The following is a 19,279-nucleotide window of genomic DNA, read 5'->3' as shown; positions in this document are numbered from 1 at the left end:
GTAAGTATTGAAGTCACCGGACCGCCGGGATTCAGGTAAGCGCTGTGCGGGTGGTTTTTTTAACCCCTGCATCGGGGTTGTCTCGCGCCGAACGGGGGGGGGGTTTAAAAAAAAAAACCCCCGTTTCGGCGCGGGACATCTCCTTTAAGTATCTTGGCCAAAATATGAACTTCTACCTCGTACATTCTATAGTTATTCCATCTGGCTATGTGTGCAGGTATTTAGGTCAGTGTTTTGTGCACTTGTCAGTGTTGATTTATGTCTGTTCCTCAGCACTGTCTGCGAGTATCAAGTCCAGTTCACAGTTCTGAGTTTTTTTCTGAGTTTGCCTGTTGGTGTGTATGAAATCAGTTTTGCAGTTCTGCAGTTCCATCTGAATTCGCCTGTCGGAGATTATGAAGTCTGTTTCACAGTTCTGTGGATCTGTCTGAGTTTGCCTGTTCGTGGGTGTGTTTGATGTCACACCATCTTTGTTTCTTCAGGCCTGGAGGGTCACTTTAATAGAACCCAAAGGTCTCTATTACAAATAGCACTTGGTAAGTAATAGTCAAATTACAGATTTTTTTAGGGCCCAGGAGCTCATGTTATACCTGTGAGTTCTATTATATTATCCTTATCTCCAATATACAGTATATGTCTTTCCATTTTTTGTGTCCTCCAATTATACCAATACTATCCTCTTGTGCCCAGCCTAAGATGTAACCTAAGTTTTATCTTTCCTTCTAAAGGGCTCATTCCCTGTGTGAGGACAGCTCATCAGAGCTCCAACGGGTTATTGCATTGGATCCTAGTGGCCTTACTGAGTCCCGTAGGAGCTCTTTCACAGGAAGAGGAGGATTGGCCAGGTAATAAACAAAGAAACAAAGAACTTTCATGAATTCTGCACATTGATCATGTTATATTATGTATAGTTTAGAATAGGGGTGTCCAACCGTGGCCCGCTATGGCTATTAATGCAGCCCAAAGGGGAGTTGGGCCTACTCAGGCTAAATTTGGAGAAGGCTAGACCACAGGTAGTACCTGGCAGCTTCCGCTCACAGATAGGCTCATGCAGATGATGAGGCAGTTGGTGGCACTTGCAGCTCTGTGGCTGTCTGACTCACTCAGTCACTGCAGGTCCAGTGTGCAACAGTGATTCTCCTTCCTATCCTCCTGAGTCCTGACCAGTCATACCCAGTATCAAAGTGAGGATGAGAAATAAAGACCTCATCGTGGCCAGCCGATGCTGTGTATCCGTCCCCTGGTGTCAGAAATGGTCCCGTGGCCGCGGTCTGCATGTGAGCCTTAACAGGTTCCTGTCTCCAGGCTTGCATTGCGCTGTGACCAATTAGAGGCAGCGCTCAGCTGTCATTCAATGAATGGCTGAGTGCTGCCTCTGATTGGTCACAGCACTCAGCCAATCAGAGGCAGCGGTTTCTGGAGGTGGGGATTTTTCAATCCCAGGCCACCAGAATACAGAAAAAGACTGCCGGGGATGTGAAGAAGAGCCACAAAGCACTTCTAGGGGAGTTAACTTTTTTTTTCTACAGCTAGAGATGATTTTCGGGGTAGGGCTTATATTTCAAGCCCCCCTTCTTGAAAATCATCACCGTAGGGCTTGCCTTCATTCCATTGCTGTCAATGGGGTGGCAGCAGCGCCGGCCCTATCGAAAGCAATGGGATAGCATCGCACTTACAGCTATGGCAGGGGATTCCTTCATTCCCGGGGGGACTGCGGGAATAAAGGAATCCCCTGCGACAGCTGTCACAGCTGTGGCAGGGAAGCGCGATCTACTCCCTATGTTTTCAATGGGGCTGTTGCTGCTCAAGCAGGACCAATTGACATCAAAGTGAAACCAGTGGATGTGAAACCCCTGGAATAACTTAGGCCACGTCACTAAAGAGTTAAGTACTCATCCTTGTTTGGTATACAGTGCCAGAGAAGCCTCCTATAAAATATAATATTTTGTACTTTGTACTATCAGAGTGAGGTTTCTTTCATGACCACTAATGGGAGCGTATTAGTGGTGGTGAATGTTCTCCATTTTTACAGCATCTACATGACAGTAAATACGCAAGGCTCAAGGTCTAAAAAAAATAGTTTGCAACTGATGAGGTTTGACAATGCTTTTTGAGGTCTTCAGAAATCTCTGATTGAAGAATGTATGGAGAAGACCAAACCTTGGAGTAAAAGTTACTGAAACTCACTCCCAATTGTCATCCCACTGATTGACACTCATGGTTAGAATTTACACACTTATTAAATGCGTGCAATTCTCAAATATCTTATGTAAAGTACATGCAGATCAAGGTAACCTAAGAAACCCATAGTAATGTATAAGTCTTATAAAGCTCCAGAGGCTCCGCTGTTACCCTGAATGCCTAGATTTCATTTGAAAATTGCGCAGTGTTCCACTGAACACTGAATCATTGCTACTAAGATGTCACTCAACTGAGCATCATGCAGTAGCATCTGCCATGTATATGAGGCCTAAAAGGGTTCATAGATACACAAACTCTATGGCTTTCCTGTAAATTATTTAAAATTTTCCAAGAAAAGTTAGAAAGTAAAAAACAACAGCATATGAATTGTAATTAATTCCCTGCAGGTTATCAAGATTTCTTCTAACAATGCGGAACTGGGCAATAAGACACGTGAATCGTGTAGATCAGCGCCCGGACTCTTTTCTGGAGAGATTCCGAGGGCCGGAGCTCCAAGAGGTGTCCAGCCGGAACAGCTTCACACATTCTGTAATAGAAAACCAAAACCCAGACAAGCTGGAGAGGACAAATAGGTACTGTTATAATAATGTTATGGATAGGTGTTCCAGGAGTCGTGCTGTATGTGATTGTTTTGAGATCTTTGGTGTCAATGTGTCTTTATAGCAAATTTTGTATGTATCTTAGTGTCAGTGTGTGACAGTTGTTAAAGAGCCACTGCGGCAAAAACACATTTTTCCATCCCTGCCCCCTTCATCTGATAGCCTGTCACATTCTGGAGGTCTTCTCTGTGTATTCCAGCCACTTCTCTGCAGTGTAGCCCCCTTATCAACCATCATCTTGATGCTGAATCATTTTGCTTTTACTTTCACATCTATCCCATGATTTATCAGCACAGCTATACCTGCAAGGGGGAAAGAGGCAGTTTAAGTGTTACCATGCTTCCCTGAAAATAAGACATACTCTGATAATAAGCCCTACCCTGTTTTTCTGCAGGAGGGGGGAACTTGAAATATAAGTGCTATCCTAAAAATAAGCTCTAACTACACTACATGAAAAAAAGCAATACTCACCCAGCAAGCACCGTCTGGATCCCTCCCGGTGCTCTCCGGCGCTCTGGCAGTCCTCAATGCCGATAGAGCATCTTTTACTGGTGATGGGACTTGAATACCCTGCCTCCACTAAGCGATTGGTCTGATTGGTTCACGAGCGCCGCCTCAGCCAATCAGAGCCGGCGCTCGATGAAACAATCACAGTCATTCATTGAATGGCTGTGATTGGTTCACTGAGCGCCGGCTTTGATTGACTCGGACAGCGCCTGCTAGGTCAGTATAAGACACCCTCTGAAAATAAGACTCTGTGCCTCTTTTGGGGCAAAAATTAATATTAGACAGGGTCTTATTTTCGGGAACCACGGTATTATCTCTCCCAGTCTTCTGAATAAACTACAGGCTATAAGTATACAGTCAAGAGCATGAGCTGTGATCTCCTCTATCATAGTTGTGTGACAGGAGCTGTGTGATCATCATCAGTAACTGTGAAAGGAATGACTGTGCCCCCTGCAACGGGTCACGTGTAACAGCATCACACAGATGGAGAAACTGATTAGAAAATGAACACATAACCCCAAGTAGATCTGAGCTGGTTAGAATTGAGCACACATAAGCATCTGACGAGAAGGAGGCCAGAAGATTCAAACAGGAAGGAATAACTAATAAAGGTAACACTAGCTCACTTATATAAACTAGGGGATAGCTACGTTCTGAGAGAATTTTAAAAAATCCCCGAAGTGGCCCTTTACGATACCTGATGCTATTGAGGGATGAAACTGAGGGATGAAGTGAATATCATAAGCTAAAGTTATAAGGCATACCAGCCCTTTAAGATAATATTAAATCCAACTTGTTACTTACTGTGTTTTGCTACAGGGTATATTGTGTTTTCTGTGTTGATTCTTTTCCTTTTATGTTGAGAGAATATAGTATAAAAAATTGCCTTTGTTTGGAATTTAGATTACATGATACCAAAGAGCTGTGAATTTTGTACTTCATTTAATTCACTTTACCAGTATTTTGTTCATGCTTGATTTTTCAACTAAGAAGCCTCATTTTCTGCATGTTGCACAATGGAAACCGAATTACCGAGATTTCAGTTTTTATTTCAGCCTCCATTATCTTAAATAAATGGGGAAATACGGTTCATTACTAGGTAGACTGCCTGTTGGTAAAACACTGGTGAAGAATATTTTCACAGAGCTTCTATAATTATATAAGCTGTATGGCAATTATGCAGAAAGATTTTCTTTTTTAAACCGGCTACATTAAAGGGGTTGTCAAGGTTAGAAAACCTATTTTACTACACCTTGTTAGGGAATTCTGAGTTAATAGAGGGGATTTCCTGTTCTGCATTACACAGACAACCCTATGTCCTTGTGGTCCAGGGTAGTGCAGGGAATAAGGAGTTAAAGGGGTTGTCTGAGCTTGACAAAATCATATCACACCCAATTTAAATCTGTTAAAACAATAATACCAGCTGTACTCACCCATCCTCACCCCTGGAAATCCAGCACTGTAGCTGGGAGGTCCTCCTGGCCTTTGTCTTGGATCAGCTACCACTTGACCAGTGCAGCCAATCAGAGGCATTATGGTTCACAGCATCCAAGTGGTGACAAAAATAATTCTGTTTGTTGGCTATATATTTTATGTGCATTGCTGTAGTGTATTGTTGAATACAATAGCTGATTTAGGCTAAGGCTATATGGCAACTTTGGCCTTTACGGGGGTCACGTGACCAAAGATCACTGAGTAGCACTGCAACACTGCACTGTGTGCATCACATTTGCAAAAAGTGCAGCTGAGTTCAATCCTTGGACGTGCAACCCCACACCATGACCAAAGTCAATGTGTAGCCTTAGCCTAAATGCTGTAATCATAGTGATTATTCAGTAACAATGTAAAAAAAATTTAAGGTCAGTTCAATCGTTCTGACCAGTGGAATTCCTTGTCGGAATGATTTCACACTGGATGACAACCGTCCCAAAGATTATCATTCCTGTGCTTTCACATGGGAGCGATGATCCTTCACTATATGGAGGTGGAGCGCACTGGAGATCTCTTCCAGTTGTTTGCTTCTATTCAGAGTAAACAGGCAGTCGCTCACAGATGATCAACCACCTGTTTACTCCGGCCGGCAGTTGCTTGGTTTTTAGATGAGCTGAAAACCAAGTGACTCTGACAAATGAGCAATTCTTGAGTCCTGTGTTTGCGTAGGATGACAGTGGCCTTTAATCGCTTTTTACTTGAGCGACTGTCAACCTGTGTAGAAGTACCCTAAGGCCTCCCTCACACAGGTCGTTTGCAGAAACGCAGCGTTTTTCAACGCTGTGTTACTGCAGATTCCGCCCCGTTTCAGCAGCGCTGGCATACTTTATGCCAGCGTTTTGGCTGCGTTTTCAGCTCGGCTGAAAACACAGCCAATAATGCTGAAAAGAAAAAAAAAAGTAATACTCACCTAGCCGCTTCAGTCCGGGTCACGGCCGCTGGTCTCTGCCGCTGATCCGGGCTTCCTAGGCCCTCCCAAGTCTATTGCCGGAGGCCAGGTTTGAGAACCCCGCCTCCGGCAATAGAGTGTTGTGATTGGTTGTCGGTGCTTGCTCGGTGCCCAATCACAGCCATTCATTGACTGTCTCAGCCAATCAGAGCTTGCCGGCGCTGATTGGCTGAGACAGTAAATGAAGGGCTGTGATTGGGCATCGAGCATGCCGATAACCAATCACAGCACTCTATTGCCGGAGGCGGGGTTCTCAAACCTGGCCTACGGCAATAGACTTGTGAATGCAGGGAAGCCCGGATCAGCGGCAGAGACCAGCGGCCGTGACCTGGACTGCAGCGGCTAGGTGAGTATTAACTTTCTTTTTTTCTCTCTACCTAGCTGGGGCAGATTTTCAGGGTAGGGCTTCTATTGCAAGCCCTCACCCCGAAAATCGGCGAGCGGTTAACGCTGCCAAAAACGCGGCACCAAGTGTTGCCGCGTTTTCAGCAGTGCTAAAACCGCTGCCCATTCATTTTAAATGAGTGACGCAGGGCTAAAAACGCCCCAAAATAGAACTTGCATCGCTGTCAAAGCGCAGCATTGAAAGGCTCTGCGTTTTCAGCCCTGTTTGAGCAGCCCCATTGAAATGAATGGGAGTGTTGTACAGCGTTTAGCGCTGGGCTGAAAAGGCAGCGCTAAACGCTGTATAAAATGCCCTGTGTGTGGGAGGGCTTAGTCCTGACTAGTTTTTGTACCAACACACACATAATATTAGCAATTATATTTTCTGACAATTGACACTCAGGGCAAAGAGTCACTAAAGACAAAAGAAAAGTTTTTTAGCCCCTGATAAGACCATATTAGTGGATGAAATCTGAAGTGGCACTGACAGTGGCATTGATGGAGACAAATTGGCCATTCTAGGAAGGGAGAGTTTAATCCACCTCATCAAGAATGTTCTGGCAACTAATCTTAGATGTCAGGACAGTCTCTGCAGAAACTGGTGATGTCACTCACCTTTCTTTATCCTTTTACTGCAGTCAATACCACCAGGGAGGAAGAACAGCGTGCAAACAAAGAAAGCCAGTGTTTTGTTTGCTGTTGGTTTATTTAATACATAGAAGTACAGTTTCCATTATGTATAGAGAAAGCCCCAAGGAGCATGCAGTCACTTAACCACTAATTATTAAATCTGCTAATTGACTTTGTCGGTGTTATAGGAAGCAGTTTTAAAAAAAATAATTTCCTATTATTTCAGTCGTTATGTTCTCGCCGAGTTCAATGTCAACAACAGCAATAATACCGATGAGTAAGTTATTCCGTAGAAGAGAATCCCTTAAAATCCTTTTGTACTAGTTGTGATGAAATGTGGATTTTTTAACACTGAATATAGATGTGGACGATCGTAGTGTAGAATCCCAAATTATCCCTTCTCTAATGAATAGGTATTGTGTGCCCCACTTCCCTGTAGAGTGACCCTTGTTTCATCTTTTTGGTATTATTTTACATTTTTCTTAATTTTGTTTAAAAGAATTGTGGCCATCATCCAGTCATTGAGGTAAACCTTCTGCCCATTCTTCAATCCACATCAGTTAGCAGCATCACCATATTAAATTCTACACTTTGCAACCACTTTACAACCATATATAGTAGCCTAATCTCTGTGGCAGATGGAAGACTAAATGTATATTTAAGCATACTCTGCTTGTCTAATAAAAGCAAGCACTGATTTCATATTCATAGACACCTTGAGTTATGGCCAAATGATTCTGCGGAAAAAAATCTGCATTGCTAGGAGTTTGGGTTTGGTTTCAATATATAATTCACCCTAGGTAAAGCCAAGGATAAATCTGCACCACAGGTTAATTTACACAGAGGATTTTTTTAACATGTGAATGTAGTAAAATTGTACCTTCTGTACTGCTGCTAGAAACACTGCGGATCTTCTGCAGGCAATTTCCAAAAATTCACAGCATTTACGCACCGTGGACCCATACCCTTACATTGACACATACTGACTGATTTAAGGTGGAAACTTGGTAATAATGGGAATTCTCTATACTAATAATTTTATAAGTCAATGGAAAGTTACGTGAATACGGATCAAACTTATAGAGGTAAATGTGGCATCCGGGAACTTTAATGTGGAGGGAATGGTTAGTGGAACATTGGTGGACTGTATAGAAGGTATAGTAGAGATTTCTACTAAGGAAATTCCTCTGCATTCCGTAAAAATCAATTATTGTTGTGGGTTCACGTTAGCAGGAAGGGGTTATGGTATTCGATCAACAGAATATGACATAACCAGCTTTAAAATTCATCAATTGTAATAATCATACACAAACAACAAGCAAGTTGATAATGCTATAATACAATACATAATGTTAAATTTACAAATGGCATCTCTTCATAGAAAGAACATATTAGGTCTAAATGTAATATACAGTATATTTAATATCTGGGTTTAGTGCTGTGATATATAACATGATATATAACATGTTCATATCACTATTTCTAGCCACACTAGGCATTTACCTCTTCAGGTAATGTCTCATAGCAAGCCAGCATGTCATTTCAAGCAACATAATCATTTTATATCCCTCTATTACTAAAATGGTTCTATTTCTACACCACATGACAAATAATCCACTTATTTTGACATTTACAATCTGAATGATGTCTGGAAAAATGGTCACAAATTCATACAGCAGAAACTAGGCTGCTCGCTCTTGTGGCTGTGCTGTTGTGTTCTCTGAAAACCCATTTTCTACCCTCCATGTAAATGCATTAAACAGCAAAAAGAATGATCAGAACGTTGCCAATGAGAAGAAAGAGCAAAAAAAAGAAGACAAAAAGGATGCAAAAAACGATGATAAAAAGGAACCTGAGTAAGTACTGGTAGCCCTAGTGCTGTAGATGTATATACGGTCTGTTTGTTGGGGATGGGATTTATATGCATTATTTGCCAAGATTATTTACCTTACCTGGATATGTTCTAAGGCCGAAGAATTGACACATTGTTTTCCCTGTCCACATAAAATATTGTTATTACTTTAGATTTATTTTGTTATGATCAAAGTAATTACACAGAAATATATAATTGGACTTGTGAGTCCTGGAAAGATGAATGTTTTGAGCATCTTAATTTGTGGAGAATGAGGTGTGAAAGGAAAAAAAAGAGTATGGGGGGAGTTGAAGAAGGTGCACAGAAGAACTTTGCAACTAAGATATCTACACTATTATCCATGGAACCTCATTCCAGTCTATAGTTGGGTAATTAGTCCTTATGAATTGGGGGTCTTGACAGATTTGACATTTCAGATACCAAATGGTATACTGGAAACAAGTTTATAGTTTGGCTTGTATTCAAATAGGCAATGCATTTATGAAAGGCTTCAACAGTGTAAAGAAAGGGTTTAGTTTTTTCCTTCTGTGGCAAGCTACTTTCTATCCAATCCATGTGGCATGTGTATAAGACGTTTATGAGAAGTAGGTGTAGGAAGGGATGATGGGGAGATTACCGGTCTTGTGGTCTTGTAGGACTGGTTTTCAGGCAGCTGTTTGTGGCAGTTTTTCATGCAGTTTTTTTGAGCCAATGCCAGAAGTGAGTTGAAAGGGAATGGGAGATATAAAGGAAAGAGTTATACTTCTTCCTGTAAATCCACTTCTGGCATTGGCTAAAAAAACTGCAGATGCAGCACTTCCGAACTTAAAATTTGTGGCATGCTACATACAGTAGGTTTAACGTGGCATGCCTATGCTATTCGCAGAGCCCGACAGTCATTAATGTTTAATGACCACACAAATAGCGCAAAGTGCCAAACAATAGTTCAGCACATTAAAGCATTAGTTTGGTGCATGCTAGATATGTACATCTAAAAGTAGTATGGCATTTTTTTTCCAAAAAGGACTGTGTGCAAAACCCCCCTTAACTTCATCAAAGGACCCTAAAATCATTCAGCCAGAAGTGTGTCAAGAGTTAGGCCGCCTGCACACGAGCGGAAATCCCGCGGCGGGATTTCCCGCGGGATTTCCGCCGCTGAAAGTTTGCATAGGAGTGCATTAAAATACGCACTCCTATGCAGACGGCCGCGGTTTGGCCGCGCGAAATCTCGCGCGGCAAACAAACCGCGGCATGTCCTAATTTTCTGCGGGGCACGCACTCACCCGGCCGCCGGCTCCGGTCTGCGCATGCGCCGGCTGCGCGGCAGCCAGCACATGAAAGAGCCGGGGCCGCCAGGCGCCGGTGAGTACGCGCTCGTCCCTGCAGGCGCTCGGGTCGGATCGCGCGGCAAGAATTCTCGCTGCCGGATCCGACCCGCTCGTCTGCAGGCGGCCTTACTCAAAGTACATGAGGAAAGAACACATACATTAACAGAAGAAGACATACATAGTTATACATAAACCCATGCATGACACATCTTTTGAAGGTAAAAGAGATACTACAGTCACGCTATAAAACAGGAACGTAGACAGGGAGTGCAATCAGCAGAAACCATATACAGGAAAATACAAGCGTGTCTGATAACTTTTTCAAGTGAAGGCACACTAGTTTTTCAATAGGCATGAGAAACCTAAGCCTATGTATAGCCCTTTAGTAAATGCTGCTGGCTTAGATGATGCACCTACGTACTTTCATTCAATAGTTATATGCACACAGTGCAACGCTATGCTGTCAGCACTGATAGAATATTTATTTTACTACAATTGGTAAAAGTTTAGCTGCCCATGATGTGAGTTCTTTTGTGCCTACAGGCTCTAGAGATATAAAGTACTAGAAAACAAAGAAAAAAGACTGTTGGTATATACAGTGGATATAAAAAGTCTACATACCCCTATTAAAATGCTATATTTTTGTAATGTTAGAAAATCCAAAAAGATTAATTATTTCAGATTTATTTCCACCTTCAGCGTGACTCGTTATCTGTACAATTCCATTGAAAAACAAACTGAAATCGTTTAGGGTGGAAAAATACAAATACCAGTAAAATAATGTGGTTGCATAAGTGTGAACACCCTCTTATATTTGGGGATGTGGTTGTGTTCACAATTAGCCAATCACATTTAAAATAATGATAAATAGTATCTAGTATTCAGCTGCCATTATGTACAGTGATTCTGATTCACCCCATATCAGGTTCAGCTCCTCTAGGAGGATTTTACTGACATTTTCTTAAGGCTGGTTTACACAGGCCGAAGATCGCTCAAACGGCAGTTTGAGCGACAGCTTTGAGCGATCATTTTGCATAAACTATTAAGTAGCTACTCAGCTACTTAAATACCAATTAAGTAAGCAAATGAAGCCTTCCCTGAATGCAGTTGATAACCCGAGGGCTATTCTCTGCACTCAGATCCTTTGTTCTCCACGGGGAAACAATGCTATCAGCACTCCCCGTGGAGAACTTCTGATAAGAGTGAACGATGATTTTTAGGTTAGCTTGAATTTAACGATCAGCTAACAGTGCCCAAAAAGCAGATGATGGGCGCACATTTACACGCACCAATTATCGCTAAAACGATCGCTGATTAGCGATTTTTTTAGCGATCGTCAAGGGGTATAAATGGGCCTTTAGTTGCATTTTACAGCAAAGCCATAAAGAGCTTACAACACATCAAAGGGATCTGATTGTGAAAGGTATCAGTCAGGAGAAGGGGACCAAAACATGATGGCTTATTAATGGTCAGCGCATTATCTGTACATGTATAGAGTGTGCACATATAAAATTAGAGTGTTACCACTTCACAGAAAATATTAGGAAAAGACCTGGTTGTTTCCTATTAGATATTTATTAGCAGATATTTCAGTAATAGATCTGATTCTACACAGCAGATCACTACAAGAATTTAAGTAACCAGCGGCATCTGCCTGCTCTGGCTACAGATAGTGACTATTTTACAGTAGACGACTCATTTGTATTAGCAGACTGCAGGCTACTGTAAATGGCAATTAGTAACCAAGAGTCACTGTTATGGTTACCAGAATACTTTTAACGCTGTAACTACCAGTCATTTTCTGATCCCCCCACCCCCCAACCATTTTAAGAGCTACAGCTTTGTTGCTGTTTTTATAGCTATCATTTTTGGATGGATGCGCACCACTTTTTGATCACTTTATATTTAATTTTTATTGGGAGACGAAGTGACAGAAAAACGCAGTTCTGACATTATATTTTTGGCAGCGTTCACTGTGGGAGATAAATAATAAAATATGCAGATAGTCCAAGCTTTTTCGGATGCTATGTTTCTTTTTTGTTGTTTCGATCGTTTTGTTAGAAAAATGGGAAAAGCACTTTTTAAATTTTTTATATATTTAACTTCACTTAACTTTTACATTTTATTTTGGTCCCCTTACGGCACTTTAACTTGCCATCACTTAATCGCTTTTACAATATCCTTGAATACTGAAGTATTGCTGCAGTAAACTGCAGGATCGATTAAATGATTACAAATTCAAGTCCCCTCAGGGGACTAAAATAAAATGTAGTATTGTAGTATATTGCATTATAACAATTGCATATTAAGCCTTGCCATAGGCTTATAATTGACAGTGCATGCATGCTGTAAAACAGCCATGATAAGAGCTAGCATTGATTGTGGCTGTTTGAGGAGCCAAATAATGGAAAAAGACTAGAGGGCATGGGCGCAGGTGTAAATTAGTCCTTACAGAAGTTGAAATCAGATTACTTTAAGGCCTCATGTCCACGTGCAAAAGAAGAATTAAAATCCGCAGTGGATTTTAACTCTTCTCCCGCCCGCGGATCCGCATCCCATAGGGATGCATTGACCACCCGCAGGTAGATAAATACCCGTGGATGGTCAATAAAAGTGATTTTAAAAAAAATGGAGCATGAAAAAATCTGGACAATGCTCCATTTTCGTGCGGGTCTCCCGCAGGAACGGCTCCCGCGGGCTTCTATTGAAGCCTATGGAAGCCGTCCGGATCCACGGGAGACCAAAATAGGAATTTACTCACCCGCTCCGGTTCTTCCCTTCGCCACGGCTCCATCTTCTCTCCGTCGCGGCCGGATCTTTTTTCTTCGGGCCGGCGCATGCGCAGGGTACGTCACCAACGTCATCCTGCGCATCCGCCGGGCCGAAGTAAGAAGATCCGGCCACGATGCAGAGAAGATGACGCCACGGCGATGGAAGGATCCGGAGCGGGCGAGAGGTGAGTTTATTCTTATTTTCAGCCCTCATGTCCGCGGGGCAGGAGGGACCCGCTACGGATTCTACATGGAGAATCCGTAGCGGGCCTGATTTTCCCCGTGGACATGAGGCCTAAGCATCATAGTGATCTGTTCAATATGATTTAATCATGAGTAGTATACCCTTGTCACATAAAGATTCAACAGGTTTCTATGTAAAGCTGGCCATACATTTTAAAGCAGTGCTGCCTAAACTCTTTCTCGGCTCGCAACTATTTCTCTTGACTTAGGCCTTGACAGCAAATGTTAGTGGAGAGAAGGATCAGGCAGATGCATTTCAACATAGTGGTTACTTTTGTTTTAGTTGAGATAAGATCAGAGGAGTCAAGTGTGCATTTATATGGAAGGATCAGAAGAGATAACAATCATCCAAATGCTTTCTAAAATGTATGGCCAGCTTAATCCACTGCCAAACAGTTCTTGCAGTGGCTTATCTCCTCAAGAAGAAGAGAATTGGGCATGTTAAATTCCAACTACCCAATCTTTCTCTCCTGGATATTTGCTGTTCATTAAAAAAAAAGGACAGCGCTCCAAGAATGAAAAAACAGTAAATGAAGAGTAAAAATGAACTTACCCAATGTTTTGGGGGAAACCCTATAAATGGAGCTCCCATTACACCTACATGCCAAGAAATCTGACTATAAAACCAAAGCCGTAGTGAGGTATATGTCCCATGTCACTAGCATATCCATCAGGGAGGACGATGCCTTATGGTTTCATCAATCAACACCATGGATACTTAAATTCGATCCCTGGACCCTTCATTGAAGTATATCAGTTTATTGATCATTATGCAGGCGGTTGTGGAAAGAGGGAGTAGTTATTTGTGGTAAACTGCTCCTCAGTGAAGCAAGTCCTCCTCTCTTTATACCCCTATTGGTTTGGGCTGTAAATCTTGTATACCACCCTGAGTTCTCTCCATACATTTTTTCGTCTTTTGGATATCTGCTGTTGGAGGTTAGATGGTTTACTGGTATGGCCAAAATCAGCAGAGTTGGCTGACATTAATCTAATGTGTACGGCGAGCTTTACAGTTACAAGTAAAGGCTCATTTACATGCAAAGACAATCTTTCATAGAATGGTAAAGTTGGAAGGGACCTGCAGGGTCAGTGCAGGATTCACTAAGTCCTCCCAGACAAAATGATTGAAAGGTTGACAGTTCTAGCGATCATTTTGCATTAAGTACTAATGGGTACTAATGCCCATTAGCACTTTATCAGCTGCATTTGCATGTAAATGAGCCTCAAGCAGCTGTTTGCAAATCCCAGCATGTGGTCTGGACTTTGCACTCAGCTGCATTGTTTTTGCATGGGCTGCTGTGGGCTGTCAGCTGAATACAATGTAATCAGCTGTTCCCATGGAGAACACAGAGTACGGTCCCTGCTCTATTTCTCCAGCTGAACTATGGATTTTATGCTCACGTAAAAGTCATTGTTCAGCCAAAGAGTGAAAGATGGAAGCGTTTACACACAGCGATTATCATTAAGAAGCCATCATTTGAATGAATTTTGAGCAATAATTGTTGCGTGTAAATGGGGCTTAACATGTTAGTACTCATCAATGCTTGGTAAATACCAGGGCCCTCTGTTCAAGAGGTAAAGATGTGCTTGAGTGAGGATGCTCTCCACTCCACTTGTTATAATATGGGGGAGCGCAACAAACAATGTAATCTCCAGTAGCCATCTGAAGCTCCATAGAAAATGTAGTTAGCAGAGAAAGCAAAACAAAAAAATCAGTGCAGAGGTGTCCATAGCCTTTACATTTTTAATAAATGTAAACATATAAGCTATGTATTATTAATTAGAATATTTTAGTATATTGATATTGCAAATTGTGTTATAGAACACTTTTCTCTAATAGCACAATAAAAATAACAACTTTTCAGGTTTATCTCATGGATCCTGATATTTGCAGATTTCTATTGGTAATTGTACGAGTATTATAATACCTGCATTGAAAGGGAAGTACAGATGAGATAGTTTAATCATTGTAGAAGTCCCATTGCTAATGCTAGTGGTGTGTGTTCATAATACATATATTCCTTAATTCTAGAAAGAAAAAAGAAGTATTTGTTGTTGACCCAGCTGGTAACTTCTACTACAGATGGTTATCGATCATCTCTATACCTGTGCTGTACAACTGGTGCTTCCTAGTGTGCAGGTAAGGATAGTAGATATCTTCTCTCTCATTGGTATCAGTCACATGGAATTGTCCAGGTTTACTGATTACAATTGGATTTTCTGTTTTAAAGAGCTTGTTTTGATGAACTGCAGAGCAAATACATTCTCCTGTGGGTGATCCTGGATTACAGTGCCGATGCTATATACATCACGGACACATTAGTAAGATTCAGAACAGGTGAGTCATGCCAGGATCAACACTCTTTTTTCATTAAGATGTTTCTTAAAGCGGTCCTTTAAATTAAGTCTGTTTAACCAGGGGAGCATAAAAAAAGTTTCATAAAGTATGGGGCCAGGGATTAAAAATGTCAATTCTGGGGGTCGTGGCCTGGCAATGGGAGAGTGAGGACGCACGGTTCTGAACTCCGCGGCCGCTAACATACAGACAGCCAGTTTCCAGCCATCACTCACCGGCCCAGATGATGAAGAGAGGAGGGAAGCGGAGGGGAGATCCTCCGCCAGTCACTGGGACCCGGATGCGCCAATACCTTCATGGCGTGGGAGCCACTGCCGCGGCTACAGCAGAGCAGCTCCCTGCCAACATGGCACCAGGAAACACATGGGGCAGGCACAATAGAGCGGAGGAGAAGCGAGGAGCCTGCACCCGCATGAGTCTCCACGCTCCGCTAACAAGGTCACTGACGGGGACAAGGCACAGAGGCTGGAGACAGCATCAGGTTCTCCCTCCACACCAGCATGCAGTACAGCGGGCAAAGATCCCAGCATGACCCCTGACCAGCCCAAAAGCAGCATAGAAGAAGGCAGCCACAACAGACAGGAAGGTACAGTGCAACAGATAAGCTGTACCCCCACAGGCTCCACGAGTACACCAAATGAGGGTACCATGACTCCTGCTCTCCATTACGCAGCTTTCCCAGGGGAAAGTCTGAATTGCATGCCCCCTTCCCCTGGCCTAGGGGTCTTCCAATCAGATGACAGAGTATCAATTTATAAGCCACCAGAACCGCCATTAGATCACTCCCAGACCCTGCAGGACTTATGGGTCATGGTTCACGCCCTGCCAACGAAAGCAGATTTAGAATTACATCTTCAATGTATAGAAGAGAAACATGAACGGGCTATCTCTGCAGTTAATCACTCTATGCAGACTCTGTCGGATCGGGTCACCGCATTAGAGCAGACCCCGGGTGGGTCATCTATGGACTTTCAACAACTTACCCTCACAGTGGAAAAGCAACAGAAGCAGCTTAGAGACTTAACTTTTCATCTAGACAACATTGAGAATAGAGGAAGGCACAACAATCTCAAATTAAGAGGCATTCCTGAGGACGTCCCCCCAGAGGCGCTACATGAGTGTGTGACAGCCATCTTCAACAAACTGTTGCAATGCCCCGAAGACAGATCTATAGAAATGGACAGAGTCTACCGTCTGCTGGGCGGGAGAACACGGAACCCCAATATCCTGAGGGACTTTATTTGCCACGTTCACTTTTATAGGCAGAAAGAGGTGATTCAGCGACTTGCTTGGGAACGGGGCTCAGTCAGCTTTAATGGGGCAGAGATTACAATCCTGCCGGACGTCTCAAGGCTGACCCTCAATTGCCGGAGGCTAATCCGCCCGCTACTGGAGGCTGCTCGCAGAGAAGACGCAACATACAGATGGGTGTAACATAGTAACATAGTAACATAGTATGTAAGGCTGAATGTCCATCTAGTCCAGCCTGTCTATCCTACTGAGTTGATCCAGAGGAAGGCAAAAAACCCCAAGGCCAGAAGCCAATTAGCCCTTTTGGGGAAAAAATTCCTTCCCGACTCCCTAATGGCAATCAGACTAATCCCTGGATCAACCCCTAATAGTTCCTACCTTCCTATATACCCAGATTGACACTTAACCTAAGATTTATATCCTGTAATATCCTTCCTCTCCAGAAAGACATCTAGTCCCCTTTTAAACTCCTCTATGGATTTTGCCATCACCACTTCCTCCGGTAGAGAGTTCCACAGTCTAACTGCTCTTACAGTAAAGAATCCCCTTCTATGTTGGTGATGAAACCTACTTTCCTCTAATCGTAGCGGATGTCCTCTTGTTACCGTCATGGTCCTGGGTGTAAACAGATCTTGGGAGAGATCTTTGTATTGTCCCCTCATGTACTTATACATGGTTATTTGATCGCCTCTTAACCTTCTTTTTTCTAGAGTAAATAGTCCCAATTTGGATAGCCTCTCAGGGTATTCCAGTCCCGTCGTTCCATGTATTAGTTTAGTTGCCCTTCTTTGAACCCCCTCAAGCACTGTGACATCTTTCCTGAGCACCGGTGACCAGAATTGTACGCAGTATTCCATGTGAGGCCTGACAAGTGCCTTATATAATGGAAGGATAATGTTCTCGTCCTTCGCCCCTATACCTCTTTTAATGCACCCCAAGACTTTATTTGCCTTTGCAGCAGCTGACTGGCATTGGTTACTCCAGTTTAGTCTATTATCCACTAATACCCCCAGATCCTTTTCCATATCACTTTTCCCCAGTGGTACCCCATTAAGTGAATATTTGTGACATCCGTTTCTCCTGCCCATGTGCATAGTCTTGCATTTTTCAACATTGAACTTCATTTGCCATTTTTCTGCCCAAGCCCCCAGCTTATCCAGGTCCGTTTGTAGCGGCAGGTTGTCCTCCGTTGCATTAATTATATTGTATAATTTAGTGTCATCTGCAAATATTGATATTTTGCTGTGCAGCCCCTCTATCAGGTCATTGATAAATATGTTGAACAGAGTGGGGCCTAATACTGAACCCTGTGGCACCCCACTAGCAACTGTGGTTCAATCAGAGTACGAACCATTTATTACCACCCTCTGCTTTCTATCATTGAGCCAATTTTTTACCCACTTACACACGTTTTCGCCCAGTCCGAGCTGCCTCATTTTGTATATTAGCCTATTATGTGGCACGGTGTCAAAGGCTTTAGAGAAGTCCAGATATACGAGATCAATAGATTCTCCCTGGTCCAGCTTAGAGCTTACTTCATCATAGAAACTGATCAGATTTGTCTGACATGAGCGATCCTTCATGAATCCATGCTGGTGAGGAGTTATTCCCTTATTCTCCTTGAGGTACTCCTCGATGGTGTCTCTCAGAATCCCCTCGAAAATTTTTCCCGTTACTGAAGTGAGACTTACTGGCCTGTAGTTACCAGGCTCACTTTTGCTCCCTTTTTTGTAAATTGGAACCACGTTGGCAATGCGCCAATCCAATGGTACAACACCGGTCTTGATAGTGTCTAGAAATATTAGGTATAGCGGCCTAGCTATCTCGTCACTTAGTTCCCTTAGTATCCTTGGGTGTAATCCATCTGGGCCCGGCGATTTATCAATTTTAGTTTTCTTTAGACGCTTCCGCACCTCCTCCTGCGTTAGGTATGAGATATTTTGTGAGGGGTTCGTTTAATTCCCCTGCATCTCGTGTGGCATTTCCTTTTCGTTTGTGAATACACTTGAGAAGAAACTTTAGTAGATTTGCTTTCCCTTCGTCATCATCAATGATTTCTCCTGCATTGTTTTTTAAAGGGCCAGCGCTCTCCCTGCAAATCCTTTTGCTGTTAATATAGTTGAAAAATAGCTTCGGGTTGTTTTTGCTTTCTTTGGCGTTCTGTCTTTCTGCTTCCTCCTTGGCAGTTTTGATCGTATCTTTGCATATTTTGTTTTTTTCCCTGTATGATTTTAGCGCTTCTTCACTGCCTTCTTGTTTTAGTAGTTTGAACGCTTTCTTTTTTTCGTTTATTGCCCCTCTTACCGTCCTGTCGAGCCACATTGGTTTCCCATTTGTCCTCTGTACCGTCATTTTTGAGGATGTTGTCCCAATTAATGTTACCGATAGTAGTTCTAAGCTGATCAAATTTTGCTTTACTAAAGTTTAGTTTCTTTGTTGCTCCTTGATAAGGCTTCCTATTGATTGACAGCTGGAAGTTGATTATATTGTGGTCACTGTTCCCCAAGTGCCCCTTAACCTGCACCCCCTTTATACGTTCCGGTTTATTGGTTAGTACTAGGTCCAGAATGGCCCTCCCTCTTGTTGGTTCCTGTACCAGTTGGTTCAGGTAATTGTCTTTAATTACTCTTAAGAACTTATCACCCCTGTGAGATTTGCAGGTTTCCTTCTCCCATGTTATATCTGGATAATTAAAGTCCCCCATGATAATTACTTC

At 42.7% G+C, this 19,279-nt stretch overlaps 1 protein-coding gene across 1 annotated transcript in view; it reads left to right on the top strand.

The window, feature by feature from the left end:
* Nucleotides 1-19,279, top strand: part of CNGA3 (cyclic nucleotide gated channel subunit alpha 3) — a 49,548-nt gene that overhangs the window by 16,945 nt on the left and 13,324 nt on the right. The window contains exons 2-9 of the mRNA XM_066588714.1: nucleotides 729-845; nucleotides 2,589-2,774; nucleotides 6,989-7,039; nucleotides 8,526-8,618; nucleotides 12,854-12,869; nucleotides 13,471-13,493; nucleotides 14,989-15,096; nucleotides 15,188-15,294. Of these exons, the coding sequence (XP_066444811.1) occupies nucleotides 729-845; nucleotides 2,589-2,774; nucleotides 6,989-7,039; nucleotides 8,526-8,618; nucleotides 12,854-12,869; nucleotides 13,471-13,493; nucleotides 14,989-15,096; nucleotides 15,188-15,294 (701 nt within the window). The remainder of the gene's footprint in view (nucleotides 1-728; nucleotides 846-2,588; nucleotides 2,775-6,988; nucleotides 7,040-8,525; nucleotides 8,619-12,853; nucleotides 12,870-13,470; nucleotides 13,494-14,988; nucleotides 15,097-15,187; nucleotides 15,295-19,279) is intronic.

The sequence above is a fragment of the Eleutherodactylus coqui genome, chromosome 1 (genome assembly GCF_035609145.1).
Source record: "Eleutherodactylus coqui strain aEleCoq1 chromosome 1, aEleCoq1.hap1, whole genome shotgun sequence".
Classification (NCBI taxonomy): domain Eukaryota; kingdom Metazoa; phylum Chordata; class Amphibia; order Anura; family Eleutherodactylidae; genus Eleutherodactylus; species Eleutherodactylus coqui.
Note: the sequence above shows the minus strand (reverse complement) of the source record. Positions and strands in the feature narration are given on the sequence as shown.